Raw genomic sequence first — 14,334 nt, 5'->3', positions numbered from 1 at the left:
CCAATTCAAGACCCATTCTGCCCCTAGACGGCAAAAAAAAAAGAAGTTACTCCTCAGTTTCGAGGCAGCGGAACAAAATGGCTGCCGAGTGCCACGCCCACCGCCCGCGGACGAGAAGCGGAAACGGAACCACCCCTAAACTAGCGGTATAGCAGCCAGTGAACGTCCACCGTTCCACTTGACCACTCGTTCCGCAGGCCAAGGTGAACGAAGGGAACGAAACGGCACGAAACACACCCTCGGAATGCAGTTTTCGCTGGCTTGCAGTCGAGTTTGAAGAGCGGTCGCGTCCAGTCGCTGGGAAGAATCGGTCCCGGAAAATAACTAAATAAATTCAAAGTTCCTGGCATATTATTAAATAACAATCAAACAGAATATCGAGTCAGCAACAAGTTTAAAATAAGATATGTTCACAAAATACAGCTAAATAATCTTTAGACAAGTGAATGCAGTTTAGTGATTCAACTGATCAAGTCAAAGCAACACAAATTGGGATTAACCGAGTGATTTAAGACAAGTCAATTTAAGGATAGTTCGATTGACCTAAAGTTTCAAAGCAATTAAAACAGTTACCAAAGTGCAAAGTAAAATAGTATAAAAACATTATAGTTCTATAAAATGTACAATGTGGAACGAAACTAAAATGATAAACTGAAATAAAAATATAAAAACAAAGAGAGAAAAAATATAAAAACTAATCCAATAAAAGTTAACAACCAATCTGAACTTTGTTCAGTAAATCGGTGTTGCATTATGTTTGACAAGAATTTGGACGGCAACAATCTGTCGGTCTCCATCGGTGGGGATTTGGATTCGACGAGTTCCGGCGGCACATCCTCGGATCACTCGGCTGTCCATCAGGACAATCTCAGCTCGCCGATGGCCTACGGATCCCTCTTCCTCCCAAATGCTGGTGAGTCCGCTATTAGATATATGCAGCCATCGGATCCAACTAGGTCTAGTCTTATCGGTGCAAATAGTCCAGAGACCGAAGACCCAGGGTATCATGTTTCGGGACAGAGGCGTCAATGAGGCGCTGCATAAACAATTAAAGCCTGGGACTTTTATTCTGCTGAGGAGTACACATTTTTGAGGACTGCATGATTAGGGTGCATGATGTGGGTAATGCAGTTATGGCAGGCAGCTTATTTAGTTTGATATACGAAGTTAAATATTAAAGTTCCATCAAATCATCATTATACCGATTACCGTTTTGTTAACAGTTTTTAGATTGCTTCAAATTCGTCAGTATAATACTTCAAAACTCAATTCAGATAATACAAAACTTTTCAATTTGATTTAAGTTAGAACTTCCCTCCTTTGATAATCCTTTACATAACATTTTTTAAACTATTTTATTATTATCAAAACTAAAGGGTATTCCACACTATTGAAGGGCAACCACAGTTCGCCCATCAATTAAATTGTATTAAAATGTATTAAGATTTACATATTCACAACTGCATATCTACACACATTTAGCTGTGTAAAGCATATCGCATTTATTTATTTGCCGATGTCTCTTTCGGGCTCAATATGATCCACAGTGGCTGTCCACTTCGTCCGAGGTGTCGAAAGACGGCGATCGTTTTGGTCAAGTCGATTAGTCACTTCTGAGCTTTGGGGCACCCGGGGAAAGTGGGGCTTTCATTGACCACCATTGAAGTGGCACGTGGGAAAGAACGAACCTATTGCTAATCCAAGGTGTCAGATAGATGTGATCATTGCAACCTGATTCTTTGGCAAATCTTCTGGTGCTCATCTGGATGTCCCAGAAACTGAATTCCTATTATTTTACGATACAGAATTGGACAGCTTAAAGCTGACAATTTAAATTATTATTTAAAATATTTTATCATTAAATAACATTTGGTAATATAAATTTAAGATATTTGCTTGACATAAGTTTTCCATTTCAATCTTCAGGTTATCGTGGCAACCTGTCATGCAAAACGGTCCTGCAGCTGGACAAGTTCGCACCCTACGAGGGTGTGGAGAAGGATCACCTGCTGGAGCGGCGGTTTCAGGACATCACCAATGACTACGACAAGTCGCCGCCGCCCACCGCCTCGACCACGCCCACGCACTATCCCAGCCTGAACAGCATAATATTTGAGAATGGCAGCAGTGGCAACCTGGGCGATCTCAACGGGAACACGAAGACGGATCTATGCGCCGGCCTGCAGAGAAGTGGCGGCGGATTGGGGGGCAATGCCGGCAGTGGTGGCCACCTCATATCCAATCTCACAGCCGCCCACAACATGTCCGCCGTGAGCAGCTTTCCTATCGATGCCAAGATGCTGCAGTTCTCCACGGATCAGGTAGGATACTTCTCCCATATATCCTAGACTTTTGCAGACATAAAGTGCTATGAACTTCTTCTTTAGATCCAGTGCATGTGCGAGGCACTGCAGCAGAAGGGCGACATCGAGAAGCTGACCACATTCCTCTGCAGCCTGCCGCCCAGCGAGTTCTTCAAGACCAACGAGAGTGTCCTGCGGGCCCGCGCCATGGTGGCCTACAATCTGGGCCAGTTCCACGAGCTGTACAACCTGCTGGAGACGCACTGCTTTTCGATCAAGTACCACGTGGACCTGCAGAACCTCTGGTTCAAGGCCCACTACAAGGAGGCCGAGAAGGTGCGTGGCCGACCACTGGGCGCCGTGGACAAGTACCGTCTGCGCAAGAAGTATCCCCTGCCCAAGACGATCTGGGATGGCGAGGAGACGGTCTACTGCTTCAAGGAGAAGTCGCGCAACGCTCTCAAGGACTGCTACCTGACCAACCGATATCCCACCCCCGACGAGAAGAAGACGCTGGCCAAGAAGACCGGGCTCACGCTCACCCAGGTCTCCAACTGGTTCAAGAATCGTCGACAGCGGGATCGCACGCCCCAGCAAAGACCGTGAGTTGAAATCATAGATTCTCATGTCCTCATCCATAAAATCCACTATATAACTTATCCTTTTAACTATAACCCACATCCTATCTTGAACACATAAAATAGAATTTTATTTTAAGAACTGAAAATCGTCAAAGAATCAATCAAAAGATTAGTTGTAATTAGAGATTATTGACTATTTCCTAAAAAACAACTTTGAAAAGAGCTAATACCATTTGAAGTGTAGTTAGATTCTCTTCACATTTCTTTTGAACTTGGGCCAACCAAGTTCGTTAGGAGGGGAATCTAGGGCGGCATGGTAATTTCCACTTCCTCATAACTCGTAAAACAATTCATTCAACACTTGAGCGTGTTGCGCCCCAGAACCAAACTCCGAAATCCGAAATGCGAACGAATATAATCAATTGTTCTGGAATTGGCATTAAAAATCGTTTGTAAGTGACCGTTCCGTACGGCACTTGTGCCTCCAGGCCGCCCACTTGAGCGTGTTTTATGTCCAATTTCGGCCGGCTCCTTGCACGGTCCTCTGCATATTTATAGAGCCCAGGGACTCGGGACGTGCCCGACTCCTAACGCAGCGCATGCGTGTAGCATGTGCCCCTCATCCTCCTCACCATTCCCATTCTCCTCCTCCGCCCGCATCCCGCTGTTTGATCGCATCGCCTCTACAGGGCGTCAAATTGCAGCACATACCACACCCGAGCTCACAAGTGGAGTAAATGTGTTCTTTTTAGCTGCTCGAAAACTCACAGTCGCACTTCCATGACTAGAACCATTTGGAAAACGCAGAGCGATCTTAAAAAATGGAGTCATGCTTCACTTACATTGATAATTGTTAAGGGAATTTTAGGGGGATTCCATAGATAGTTCCACTGCCTGAAACTAAAACATATATTTATATATAGTAACTCTATATTTTAAGTGCTATGTTATAAATATATTTAAAAAACTAATTGTTTGATTTTAGGGACATCATGTCGGTGCTGCCCGTGGGCCAACTGGATGGCAATGGATTCCCGCGCATGTTCAATGCTCCAAGCTATTATCCCGAAACGATTTTCAATGGGCAATAAACTGCGATGTGAGGAGGCTGTTTTTGTGTAAATAAAGTGTAATGCGTTTGTATGTTAGGACACAGGCAACTGGAAAGTGGCCATCAAATGGCCATCTTTGTTAGCTCTAGAATTAACCAATTTTTGCTTTATGTACTGTATAACTCGAATAATAAACAAATGACATTAGATCAACAAATGAATTTGTGTGCATTTTATTTGGGAAATTTGGGTTATGTAAAAGAAAAATAATTTATATCCACTGTCGCTGAAAATCATATGGAAAATCAATATGGATAATTTCTCTTAGCTATAATTTTTATGGGCTAATCAAATGGAAAATGCTGGCCTACGAATAAAAGGGATATAATATAGGTAAGCCAGAGACAATATGTTCATATAGTGATTATATGTTAATATATATGTTGGTTAAACGCTAGTTTCTTTTCCTTTGCCCTAATCATTATTTTTGTAAAAACTAATACAAACAATTGGCCAAACTAGTCATTTGCGCTAACCGAATCTTAAAACTTAACACTAAAATCATATTTAAAATTTATGTACCACATATTTCAACGCAACACATTTTAATCTGCGTTACGCCATGAAATATAGACATTTTTAAGAAGAGAAAATTTAAGAAAATTAGGAAATAAAGAATCCTAAATCAAGTTCCACAGCACAAGTTCCAAGTCTGGTCTCAAAAAAATATATATATTAGATAGTAAAAATCATTATATAACACATGAATATTTTTGTGCTTGGACTTTTTGTTTATTATGAAAATTTCGGTGTAAAAAAATTTTGCAAATGCAAAATAGTAACGTTGAAAAGAACTTTTAGCAAGCAATACGGTAAACGGATCAAAATAAGATTGTTTAAAACCACTGAAGTATTGGCGCCATTCGCGGCCGATAGCTCTTACTGTGGCAGCAGCGATAGTGACATCCCTGAAAGCCTATCGAAAAACCATCAAAGAAAGACATGTCACACAAAATAAGCGAATATTTCGCAAATGATCCGCCCAGTTTCTTCGATGAGCTGGCCAGCAAACCCAAGGGCAACAACTTGTCAACAGAAGGGAGTTCCAGCAGCGCCAGTAGCACCAGTTCCGCCCCAAACATGATGTCCAACACCTTCGTCGGGTTCTTCCAACCTCCTGAATATGTTGAGACACCTGAGGCAGGAGAGGATTCTATAAAAGTCGGTGACGACGTAAGAAATCTGTGGGAGTTGCCGCGGGAAAACGAGCCCGGTAAACTTATTATGCCGGGCATCCATCTGCAAACTGACTTGGTGCGTATAGAATGCTTCTATACTTCTTTTTAAAGGTAATGACACTTTTACTTACTGACACTTTATGACTGTTCCAGGCAGATCCCATCAGCGTGGCGGTGACTCAACACCTCGGAGAGGCCGAGTTGTCCTACCGCAAGATCCTTCGCGTCGATGATGTCACCCAGGACGAGCGCGGCTTGAGAACACTAATCCACGCCGGTTGCTATCGCACTGCCGTGAATCTTACGGGCCGTCTTCTGACCATTTACGGTCAGGGTTACGGGCGATCTGGTCAGCCAGCAAAGCATTCGCCCCACTCCCTGCAACTGTGGTTCACGCGCCTCGCGCTGCTTGCCAAGTTGGGCGAGTTTGAGCTGCTGAATGCCGAGGCAGAACCTTTTGGCCAACTTACCAGCCCCGATGTCTTCTACGACTTCTATCCGGAGATGTACAACGGGAAAAGTGGATCCATAGCCTGTTTTTCCTTCCGGCTCTTGCTTGCAGAGCTGCCCATATATCTGGGTAAACCCCATGTCGCCCTGGACAGACTTTCAGAACTTCATGTGACCACGCGGGAAATCAAGGAGCACTATTTAAGTCTGCACAACAAGGCGGCAGAGGAGTTTTGGCAAAGGCGATGCGAACGGGTTTTGCATTCAATCATCAACTGTGGATTGATGGTACGTTCAAGAAAACTTAACTGTAGTTTAAATGAGTGTAACATTGCCCATTTAATTCTTGCAGATGAAGAAATTCAGTATGATAGACGACATAATGGAGGGAACGCTTTTAAAGCGCTCCAACCTGAGCAAGGAGGATCGGCGATCCTTGTACTCCGCTTGGGGCCGCATTTATCTGCAAATTGGTGACATATTTGGAGCGGAGCAGAAGATTGCCGTCTCGAGGAGATTAAGGGAGATGTAAGGCCCTACTCTAACCAACGCTATTTTCAGTTCAATGATATGCTTTGTTGTAGAAACTCCGCGCCTGATCTCAGAGACTTGGTCGATAAGGGATTAATAGCTGTGGCCAAGAACGACTTTCCCGAGGCCTATGTGATATTCCAGAAAGCTCTGCACCTGGACACCGGCAACACAATGATCCTGAACAACATGGGAGTGTGCCTTCTCTACGCCGGAAAGCTAAAGGATGCTATAAATCTGTACGAGCGCGCTATCAACCTGAATCCCCAGAAGTCCCTCAACGAGAGTTTGCTGGTCAATCTCTCGACGCTGTATGAACTGGAATCAAACAACTCCAAGGCGAAAAAGTACAACTTACTGCGCCTAATTAACAGATACAAACCGGATCTCAACATAAGCATAGAAATTTGTCTAAAATTGCAGACGATAAATTAAAGTAGAGATATTGTTAGACATTCCAAGCAAGCGGAACTTTCGGTCAAAATAGGTGAGCCCTTCTTTGAGTCCACTAGAAAAGTATTAGAGAAATAAAATAATGTTATAGATAGTTTCCTATCTGTTTAATTTAATTACTTCAAATTTAATAGATTATAAAACAAATACAACAGAACTATCGTACACGAAAAGTTGCGAATGACAAACGATAGTGCGGAAAGAGCAGGCAATCGATACCGTGCTGCCTATCGCAGCAATGCCATCTCGATTCGACTGCTCCGAGTTTCGTCGCTGAAAAAGAATTTGAGAAGAACTTATTTTTAATTTCCAAAGAAAATCGCGGGAATATTTACGCCAAGCGCACGCCTAAATGTTTGCAAACACGTAGCGCGTGCTTTTCAGACTAGGATAGTTGAAACTAGGTGAGTTTTGTGGCGTTTCAGGGCGTTTTAACGCAGTGCGGCCACACGATGCCCAGGCAGTATATAAAATGGAAAATATTGATGTGCCTGTGCCTCGGTGGGTGCAAAAAAGAAAGTGTAGAGAAATTTTCGTTGCATCCAGAATGTTGTTTGTTTACGCCGTCGAGCATCGAGTTACTCGAGTTCACCTGGAATTGGGCGTCGCAAAGTTCTCCTGATTGATATTATTTGCATTTTCTTTTAATTATAAGCGACTTTTTGTGGCTGCACTGAAAAAGCGCGCCATTATTTTAGTGCTATGACGTAGCTGTCGAGGGCCACGAAACCAAGTGTAATTTTTTCGCAATTGTTTATATGGCGTGCATAATGCCTGCAGTTGGTGCGGGTGTGTGTGTCAGCGGAGGTGCGCTGGTGTGTGTGCGTGCGAGTGCAGCAAATTATTTTGTATATTTTTTATTCCGCTTGTGGCGGTGCGCATACGCTTGGTACACGCTCGTCAAAACATATACACATAACCCAGGCAGAAAATCTCTATTCTTTTGCAATTTGTTTTGATTTCTCATTCGTGCGAGAGCAGAGCTGTGTTCGCTCTCTCTGGCTCTCTCGCTCATGCGCGCCTTCTTAGCCTCGTTTGAGTGGGTGTCGAATTAACTGTTTTCTGGCCAAGGGCTTCCTTCTGATTTTTTTTTTTGGATTTATCAGGCCAACATTTAGTGTTAATTTCTACTACTCCCCACGATCTCCACGCATCATTCCGTCCGACTCTAGCGTGCCCCCGATCTCGCTCCGCTGAGTGGCTGTTGTCGACTGGCCGATTAACGGCAGTTATAGCTCTCTGGTGGTGGTTCTGGTTTCTTCGATTCGATTCCGGTGCGCGCTCACTTTATTATCTGCCATCGTGACAATGTCGCTTTGGATATTTTCTAGCCAAAGGGAGACTTGGCGGTTTTTTATCCTATATTTGAATTATTTTTATATGCAAGAGGTTCAATTAGGCCACTTTGCTGTACTATACTTGGTGATAGTCACGTCTTCAAGCCGTAGTTTTTTTTTTCCGAAATTAAGGGGTATTATATTGATGGTATTTAATGGTATTAAATATCAAAAAATAAAGCTGAACTAAAAAGAAATATAGGTGTTCAAGACGTGTTGAACAACTGTTATTAGTATTTAGCACTGCAACTATAACTATTGTTTTATATGCATATATTGATTGTTTAATATATAACATCGATTAATATTTAACATCCGATTAGTCATCATAAGATATATTAACCAAGAGAATAGCTATTTTCCGAAAATTCAATTTGCCATCACTGGCCATTGATTATCTTTTCTTTTCACTGTCTTGCTCTCACTCTCTTCTTTGATTGAAAACACTTGTTTTTGTTTACCTTGCTCTTGCAGAAATATTTCGCAGCATGGCAGCTAACAACAACAATAGCATCATACACAACCTGGGCGCGGGGACGGAGGGCTTGCTCTCCTCCGTGATTGCGTCGACGGGGACTCCTGGCATGGGATCCTCGCCCGTGCCCTCCAGAGCATCTTCATCGTCCGCCTCCTCCGCCGCACAGAGTGCTTGGGATCAATTGACGGCGAGTGCCTCCAACAACATGTCACCTTCACCCACGGCAGGAGCGCCCACGGTCACGGGACCCATTCTACCAGACAATCTGGGCGTAGGAGCGGGCAGTTCACCGGTGGCCAGTTGCTCCTCCCCCTCGACGCCCACGAAAACACATGCGCCCTCACCGCTGGAGAGCATGGGCCATACACCGCAAGGTCCGCCAACCTTGGGACCCGGTGGATATGGCGAGGAGCTAACCGCCGAGCTGGTAAACCAGGGATGGCGGAAATTCTGGTCCAAGAGGGAAAACCGCCCATACTATTGGAACAAAGTCACCGGCGAATCGCTGTGGGAGATGCCCGGCACCAGACCCTTTGATCCGCTCACCGACCCTTTGGGCATCTGCCATGCGGGCGGTCCGACGCCGATCATCCCCAATATGCACCAGCAGCAACAGCACCAGCATCATCACCTGAAGCGGCGGCCGTCGGATGACATGCACATCCATCCCAATCAGCATCATATGGGCGGCGGACCTCCAATGAAGAAGTTTGTTCTGGCCGGTCCCTGGGACCTGGAGGTGTGCACCAATGCCGTTATTGTAGAGCGACCGCCGACACTTCTGCCGCAACCGCATCCTGAGGTAGAGGCTTTACGGGCAGCCTTCACCATGAAGCTGCTGAAAACCTACGAAGATCTGTGCATGCGGAGAGAAAATATAAAGGCACCCAGAGATTCCTTCAACCGCTGGCTGATGGAACGCAAGGTGATAGACACCGGCTGCGACCCGCTGCTGCCCAGCAGTTGCATGCCGGAGATCTCCAGCTCCATGTACCGCGAGATCATGTCGGATATACCTATCAAGATAGTGAAGCCCAAGTTCACAGGGGATGCCAGGAAGCAGCTTTCCCGCTACGCAGAGGCCGCTAAGCAGATAATAGAATCCCGATCCGCGCCGGCGGAATCCAAGAAGGTCGTCAAGTGGAATGTGGAGGACACATTTCAATGGCTGAGGCGTACCGTGGGCGCGAGCTACGAGGATTTTCAGGACCGTTTGGCCCATCTTAAACGGCAATGTGAGCCACATTTGGTTGAGACCGTCAAGAGTTCTGTGGAAACCTTGTGCGTGAAAATCTATCACTTGTCGGCTGATCATGCCCGCAAGATCCGTGAGCGCCATTCGCAGCTGCTCAAGGAGCACGGAATACCGGAACCCACGCCTCCTCCGCCGCCGCCACATCTAAAGAAAGTGTGGTGCTATCCCATACAGTTTGCCGTCCCATCGCCTCGGATGCCGACGATCGAGTACTTACAGGATCGCGACCACATGATCATCAAGTACACGCCCGCCACGATCAACCAGCCAGATGCTCAGTACATCAACCTTACCTATCTACAGAAGCTGGAACAGCTGTACCGCCACAACTGTTTCGACGACAAGAAGTTCGATCTGTTCATTGGCCGGGTATGGTGTCTGCTCAAGAGGTACCAGACCTTCCTGGGCAATGCCCTGAATTCCTCCCAGGAGGCGGAGCTTACCCAGGCTGCCTTGCCAGTGCCAGTGTTCGAGTGCCTACATAGGCAGTTTGGTGTAAGCTTCGAGTGCTTCGCCTCGCCATTCAATTCCTATTTCCGACAGTACTGCTCTGCGTTTGCCGACACGGATGCCTACTTCGGTTCCAGGGGGTATGTAGCCAAATAGTGAATTTTAATAAGCTGAATCTAAGTGAAATGTGTGACCTTTACAGGCCCTTCCTCGACTTCAAGCCCGTTTCCGGTTCCTTCCAAGTAAACCCTCCTCATTGCGAGGAGCTGATTGAGGCTTCTTTGCTGCACATCGACAAACTGCTCACGGACACCATGGAGCCTCTGAGGTGAGATTAAACATCGGTTTGATGTTGCTTATGAGTATAATACAATTTGTTCTTGTTTTACTCAGCTTTATTGTGTTTCTGCCGGAGTGGAAGAGCATATCCAAGCTGGACGACAGCATGTACAAGCGCCGTTCAATGGTGGTATTGGGCATGGCCCACGAGTACAGACACGGCTATCAGCACATGTTGCAAAAGTAAGTTAGTTAAACTTATGCTTTTCCCATTCATACTTATTTAACTCCGTTAATTTCCAGGTCTGATGTGCTGATCAAGTGCATGCAGGGCACACAGGTGGTGTGGTTGCAAAATAGCGCCGGATACGCGCGATGGGGACCCAATGAAATTCGCGTGGAGGCACTGCGTGAGGCCTTCAGGCCACAACGAGATCGGGAGCGTGAGCGGGCTGCAGCTGCGGCGGCAGCAGCTGGGGTAACCTCCAGCCAGCAATCGCCATCGACGCCCCCATCCGCCGCATCCACGGCTCCAACAACCAACTCCTGTACGATCAGTGGAGTCAATAGCAACAGCTCATCCACAGCCACTACAACGAGCACAAGCAGCAGCCCGTCGCTGACCACAACATCGTCCTCAATGTCGCCACTGTCCCCGCACACGCCCACCGGGAATCCGCCGCCACAGTTTCCGATGACCATCAGCAACACCAGCAGTAGCAGCAATTTGGTGGCCGCCTCGCCCACAATGAGTGTGCAAAGCGATTGCTCTTCGCCCTCCTCGTCGACGATGTCTCTTTCACCGGCTCCTGCTTCGGGCGGCTATCCGGATGGAGTGACATCTGCCACAGCGGCAGCGGTGAGCATTACGGCAACGACTACCACATCGGCTGCTGGAGCGGGATCTGCATTTGGCCAGGCCAATAGCATCAGTAGTTCCGCATCCACGCAAGCGGTCATCAACTCAGCCGTCTAGATTTGATTCTTTTTGGGATCTTGCTATCCACACATGGTTCTATTTTGTCCATACTATCTGTGCACTTTCTGTTAGCATAAATTAGGGTTACATTTGAGGAAGAAAAAACCAATTGGGCCTGAAGCCACACTAGCGGCCATGCTCCCAGTTCTGAGGTTTAGTTTTGTGTAATCGGATGATAATCGCTTTAATTTAAACAAACGCGGAAGCCAAAGGGATGGCAACTTCTGTTTTTCCGAAAAAGTACAACTATCCAATTCCGTTTTCAAAATGTATCGTTGGAACCAGGAAAACGCATATACATATTACGCAATATTTTGTAATTTCTTATTTTAAAAACTTAATTTGTAACGTTACACATCGCTCGGTGTTAATCAAATGATGCCTGTCCGAATGGTAAATTACGTTTGGGTCAAACAACAGGCTTTAAAACACTAAATATTTTGTTACACATTTTTGTACTTCTTGTCAAAGCTTTAATTTTCAAACGTACACATTTTTGTACTTCTTGTCAAAGCTTTAATTTTCAAACGTACACAGTGCTCGGCCTTTGGCAGCTGGTATTGCCCCCATCGCAAGGTATAATTAATTGTAAATATGTTATATTTAATTTGAAATAGCTGATAAAAATGCCGGCCTGGCCGCTGTTTATCTTATACGATTGTACCCAACAAACAAGGGCCAAGCTACCCAACAAAAGACTCTAATAATGCATACATAGTATGGGTAGGGGTACTGTTCTCTATCCTTGTTTCAGGGTATTTCGCAATGGTTTGTCCATTCACAAAACGAAGTGAGAAATAAAGAACACATTCATGTGAACTGTGAAGCCCTTAACAATCGTTTGTGAGAATATTAACTTACTAGAATACATTAACTTTTACGAAAATGGCAAACAATTATTTGAATACTAAATTATCGTATGTACAAATCGATAACTAACGTAAGTAGTGAAGGAAATTTAATGAAGGGAATGCGCAGAGAACCAAATTTGTAATTGAAACAAAACCATAACTAGGCACCGCACAATAAATAAATAATTTAAATCCGTTAAGGATCTGGGTGGAGTCTTCAAGGAGCTTGTAGGCAAAACCTCGAGGTGCTCCGCCCGGCATAATCTTAAATCAAACCTAAGGGAATTTAGCCAATTTATAGAAAGTAGCACTCGGCAAAATTTTTAGAATCCAATTATCGTCTAAGTCGAAATTTATTGTCTAAACCGATATGCTATCCCCACCCCGTATGTACCGATAAACAAAAAACTACACAAAGCATTTTTGCGCTTAATTAAACAGTTTCTTTCAATTCAAACCTGTTATTATGTAAACTTTTTATTATTACATTGTATAGACATCGTATCGCATAAGTGTGTATATGTGAGTGTGTGTATGTACTTTTGGATATGGATTAGCTGTTGACTATAAAGAAACCTTAAATGCTATAAACGCAAAGAAAAAAAACCAAAAGTCTTGAAGGCATTTAACGGGGAAACTCAATTTACAGCGTAACTATATACTACGTCTATATAGCCAGCCTCGTATTCTGATTGCATTACATGATCTCCAAGCTGGAGTCACTATTCTTGGTGACCACCTCTGTCTCCGACGAGCCAGACCCGGATCCAGCATCATCGCCCTTCTCGTTGTCGTCCGACCCGCTGTGCCGGTGATGGTGATGCGGTGAGCCGGCCAATTGCCAGGCGGGAATGGATGGCACTGCGATCGGAGCCACAGGGCCGGCGAACTGTTTTCGGTTCAAAAGCAGGCCCTTAATGGCATCCAGATCGCTACGGAAGTTACTAAATTCGCGGTTCAGCTGCTGGGCGTGTTCCCTTTGCTGTGTGGTGATCAGATCCCTGACCGCCAAAATCTCCTTGTTGAGGTCGTTGGTGCGGGTCTCTACCTTCTTGTCTATGTCGTCCAGGACTTCATCGACCGCCTTCTTCTTGGACTTGCCGAACAGGTAGGGCGCAATGTATTGCTGAAATTATACGGGTTTTAGAAGTTATTAGCAATCATGGACTTTGGACTGGTGGACCACTTAAAACTTATTTATGCGTCCTAACACTTTTACAAAATGTGTTAAATACTAAGTAAATTCAACGTCGTCTGGTAAAAGTGTCATCAAATATATGTGTAATGTATCTAAGCCTTAGACAAGATGGCGATCTTTAAATTCGCACTCGAGTTGGTGGAGTAAATATAATAAATCTTTTTAAAAGACCCCGAAATAGAGATCCCACTGCATCTCACCTTCCAGAAGATGTAGACTGCGTAGACGACTCCGCTGAACAGGGCTGCCGAATGGATGATTTCCCTGATCCGGCCCAAGACAGTCGGCTGCGGCTGCAGCGCGTGCAATTGGGATCCAATGCTAATGACGGTGTTCGGATTCGGATTGGGCTTGTTGGGGTCTTGGGTGAAAACGCCGGCCCGTTCACAGGCCAGCTGAATTTCGTGAGCGGTGAGACCTTTGGACCGTAGGAACTGCTGCTTCTGGATAAGTGTCGTGTGGCGCACCTTGGTGTTTTGTAGAAAACTGACTGCAGTGGTTATCTGCGGCGAATAGTCGGATTATAGATTAGGCAAACTTGAAGGGGTTGAACAAATATTACCAGCGATTCTCGAGGCAATTGCTCATCTACGCCGGCCTCGACATCGTTCTGCACCGAGGTAGCCGTCGCCATGACGGTGGTGTCCCCAGTGTCCGTGTTGTTGCTGGACATCTGTATATCGACTCTTAATTCAATCTTGCCTAGCTAATACACACGAAAACGGAGTGAATCCGAATTCACGAGCAATTCGATTACAAAGTGCACAAAAACAAAAGTGTGACCAAAGACTTTGCTGCTCTCGAAATTACTAATGCATTAGCGTTTCTAGGGTTATTATGTATAACGTTAAGGTAATTTGTAACGTAATAAAGATTTGAACTTGGAAAAATGTTTTTAC

General features: G+C 45.1%; 4 protein-coding genes and 1 non-coding gene across 8 annotated transcripts; 3 read left to right on the top strand and 2 right to left on the bottom strand.

Annotated features, from left to right (window-relative positions):
* The first annotated feature begins 263 nt into the window (after window positions 1–263).
* Window positions 264–4,155, top strand: Six4. Of its 2 annotated transcripts, none has more exons than NM_140999.3 (4): window positions 264–913; window positions 1,927–2,321; window positions 2,388–2,905; window positions 3,870–4,155. In NM_140999.3, the coding sequence occupies exons 1-4, from the start codon at window positions 754–756 to the stop codon at window positions 3,973–3,975; spliced, it is 1,179 nt and encodes a 392-aa protein (NP_649256.1). In that variant the 5' UTR covers window positions 264–753; the 3' UTR covers window positions 3,976–4,155. The 2 variants fall into 2 exon arrangements, with proteins under 2 accessions (NP_649256.1, NP_730566.1); NM_168872.1 differs by having other exon boundaries at window positions 687–913.
* Window positions 3,417–7,825, bottom strand: asRNA:CR46484 (antisense RNA:CR46484). Of its 3 annotated transcripts, none has more exons than NR_167874.1 (2): window positions 5,192–7,825; window positions 3,417–3,668 (listed from the first exon to the last, which is right to left on the bottom strand). The 3 variants fall into 3 exon arrangements; NR_167873.1 differs by lacking the exon at window positions 3,417–3,668 and adding an exon at window positions 4,864–5,021; NR_167875.1 differs by lacking the exon at window positions 3,417–3,668 and adding an exon at window positions 4,864–5,149 and having other exon boundaries at window positions 5,306–7,825.
* CG11396 (uncharacterized protein) lies at window positions 4,904–6,701 on the top strand. The gene is made up of 4 exons (NM_140998.3): window positions 4,904–5,250; window positions 5,328–5,912; window positions 5,977–6,152; window positions 6,209–6,701. The coding sequence occupies exons 1-4, from the start codon at window positions 4,939–4,941 to the stop codon at window positions 6,588–6,590; spliced, it is 1,455 nt and encodes a 484-aa protein (NP_649255.1). The 5' UTR covers window positions 4,904–4,938; the 3' UTR covers window positions 6,591–6,701.
* Pcif1 (Phosphorylated CTD-interacting factor 1) lies at window positions 6,844–12,691 on the top strand. Its single transcript, NM_140997.3, has 5 exons — window positions 6,844–7,012; window positions 8,420–10,268; window positions 10,331–10,456; window positions 10,522–10,650; window positions 10,711–12,691. Exons 2-5 carry the CDS (start codon window positions 8,434–8,436, stop codon window positions 11,381–11,383), a joined length of 2,763 nt encoding a protein of 920 aa, NP_649254.2. The 5' UTR covers window positions 6,844–7,012; window positions 8,420–8,433; the 3' UTR covers window positions 11,384–12,691.
* On the bottom strand, window positions 12,663–14,242 carry Pex14 (Peroxin 14). The gene is made up of 3 exons (NM_140996.4): window positions 13,998–14,242; window positions 13,636–13,938; window positions 12,663–13,363 (listed from the first exon to the last, which is right to left on the bottom strand). The coding sequence occupies exons 1-3, from the start codon at window positions 14,106–14,108 to the stop codon at window positions 12,935–12,937; spliced, it is 843 nt and encodes a 280-aa protein (NP_649253.1). The 5' UTR covers window positions 14,109–14,242; the 3' UTR covers window positions 12,663–12,934.
* Between the last annotated feature and the right edge of the window lie 92 nt (window positions 14,243–14,334).

Source organism: Drosophila melanogaster, chromosome 3L, assembly GCF_000001215.4.
Source record: "Drosophila melanogaster chromosome 3L".
Taxonomy (NCBI): Eukaryota; Metazoa; Arthropoda; class Insecta; order Diptera; family Drosophilidae; genus Drosophila; species Drosophila melanogaster.
The sequence above is the reverse complement of the archived record's forward strand: the minus strand, read 5'-3'. Positions and strand labels throughout refer to the sequence as shown.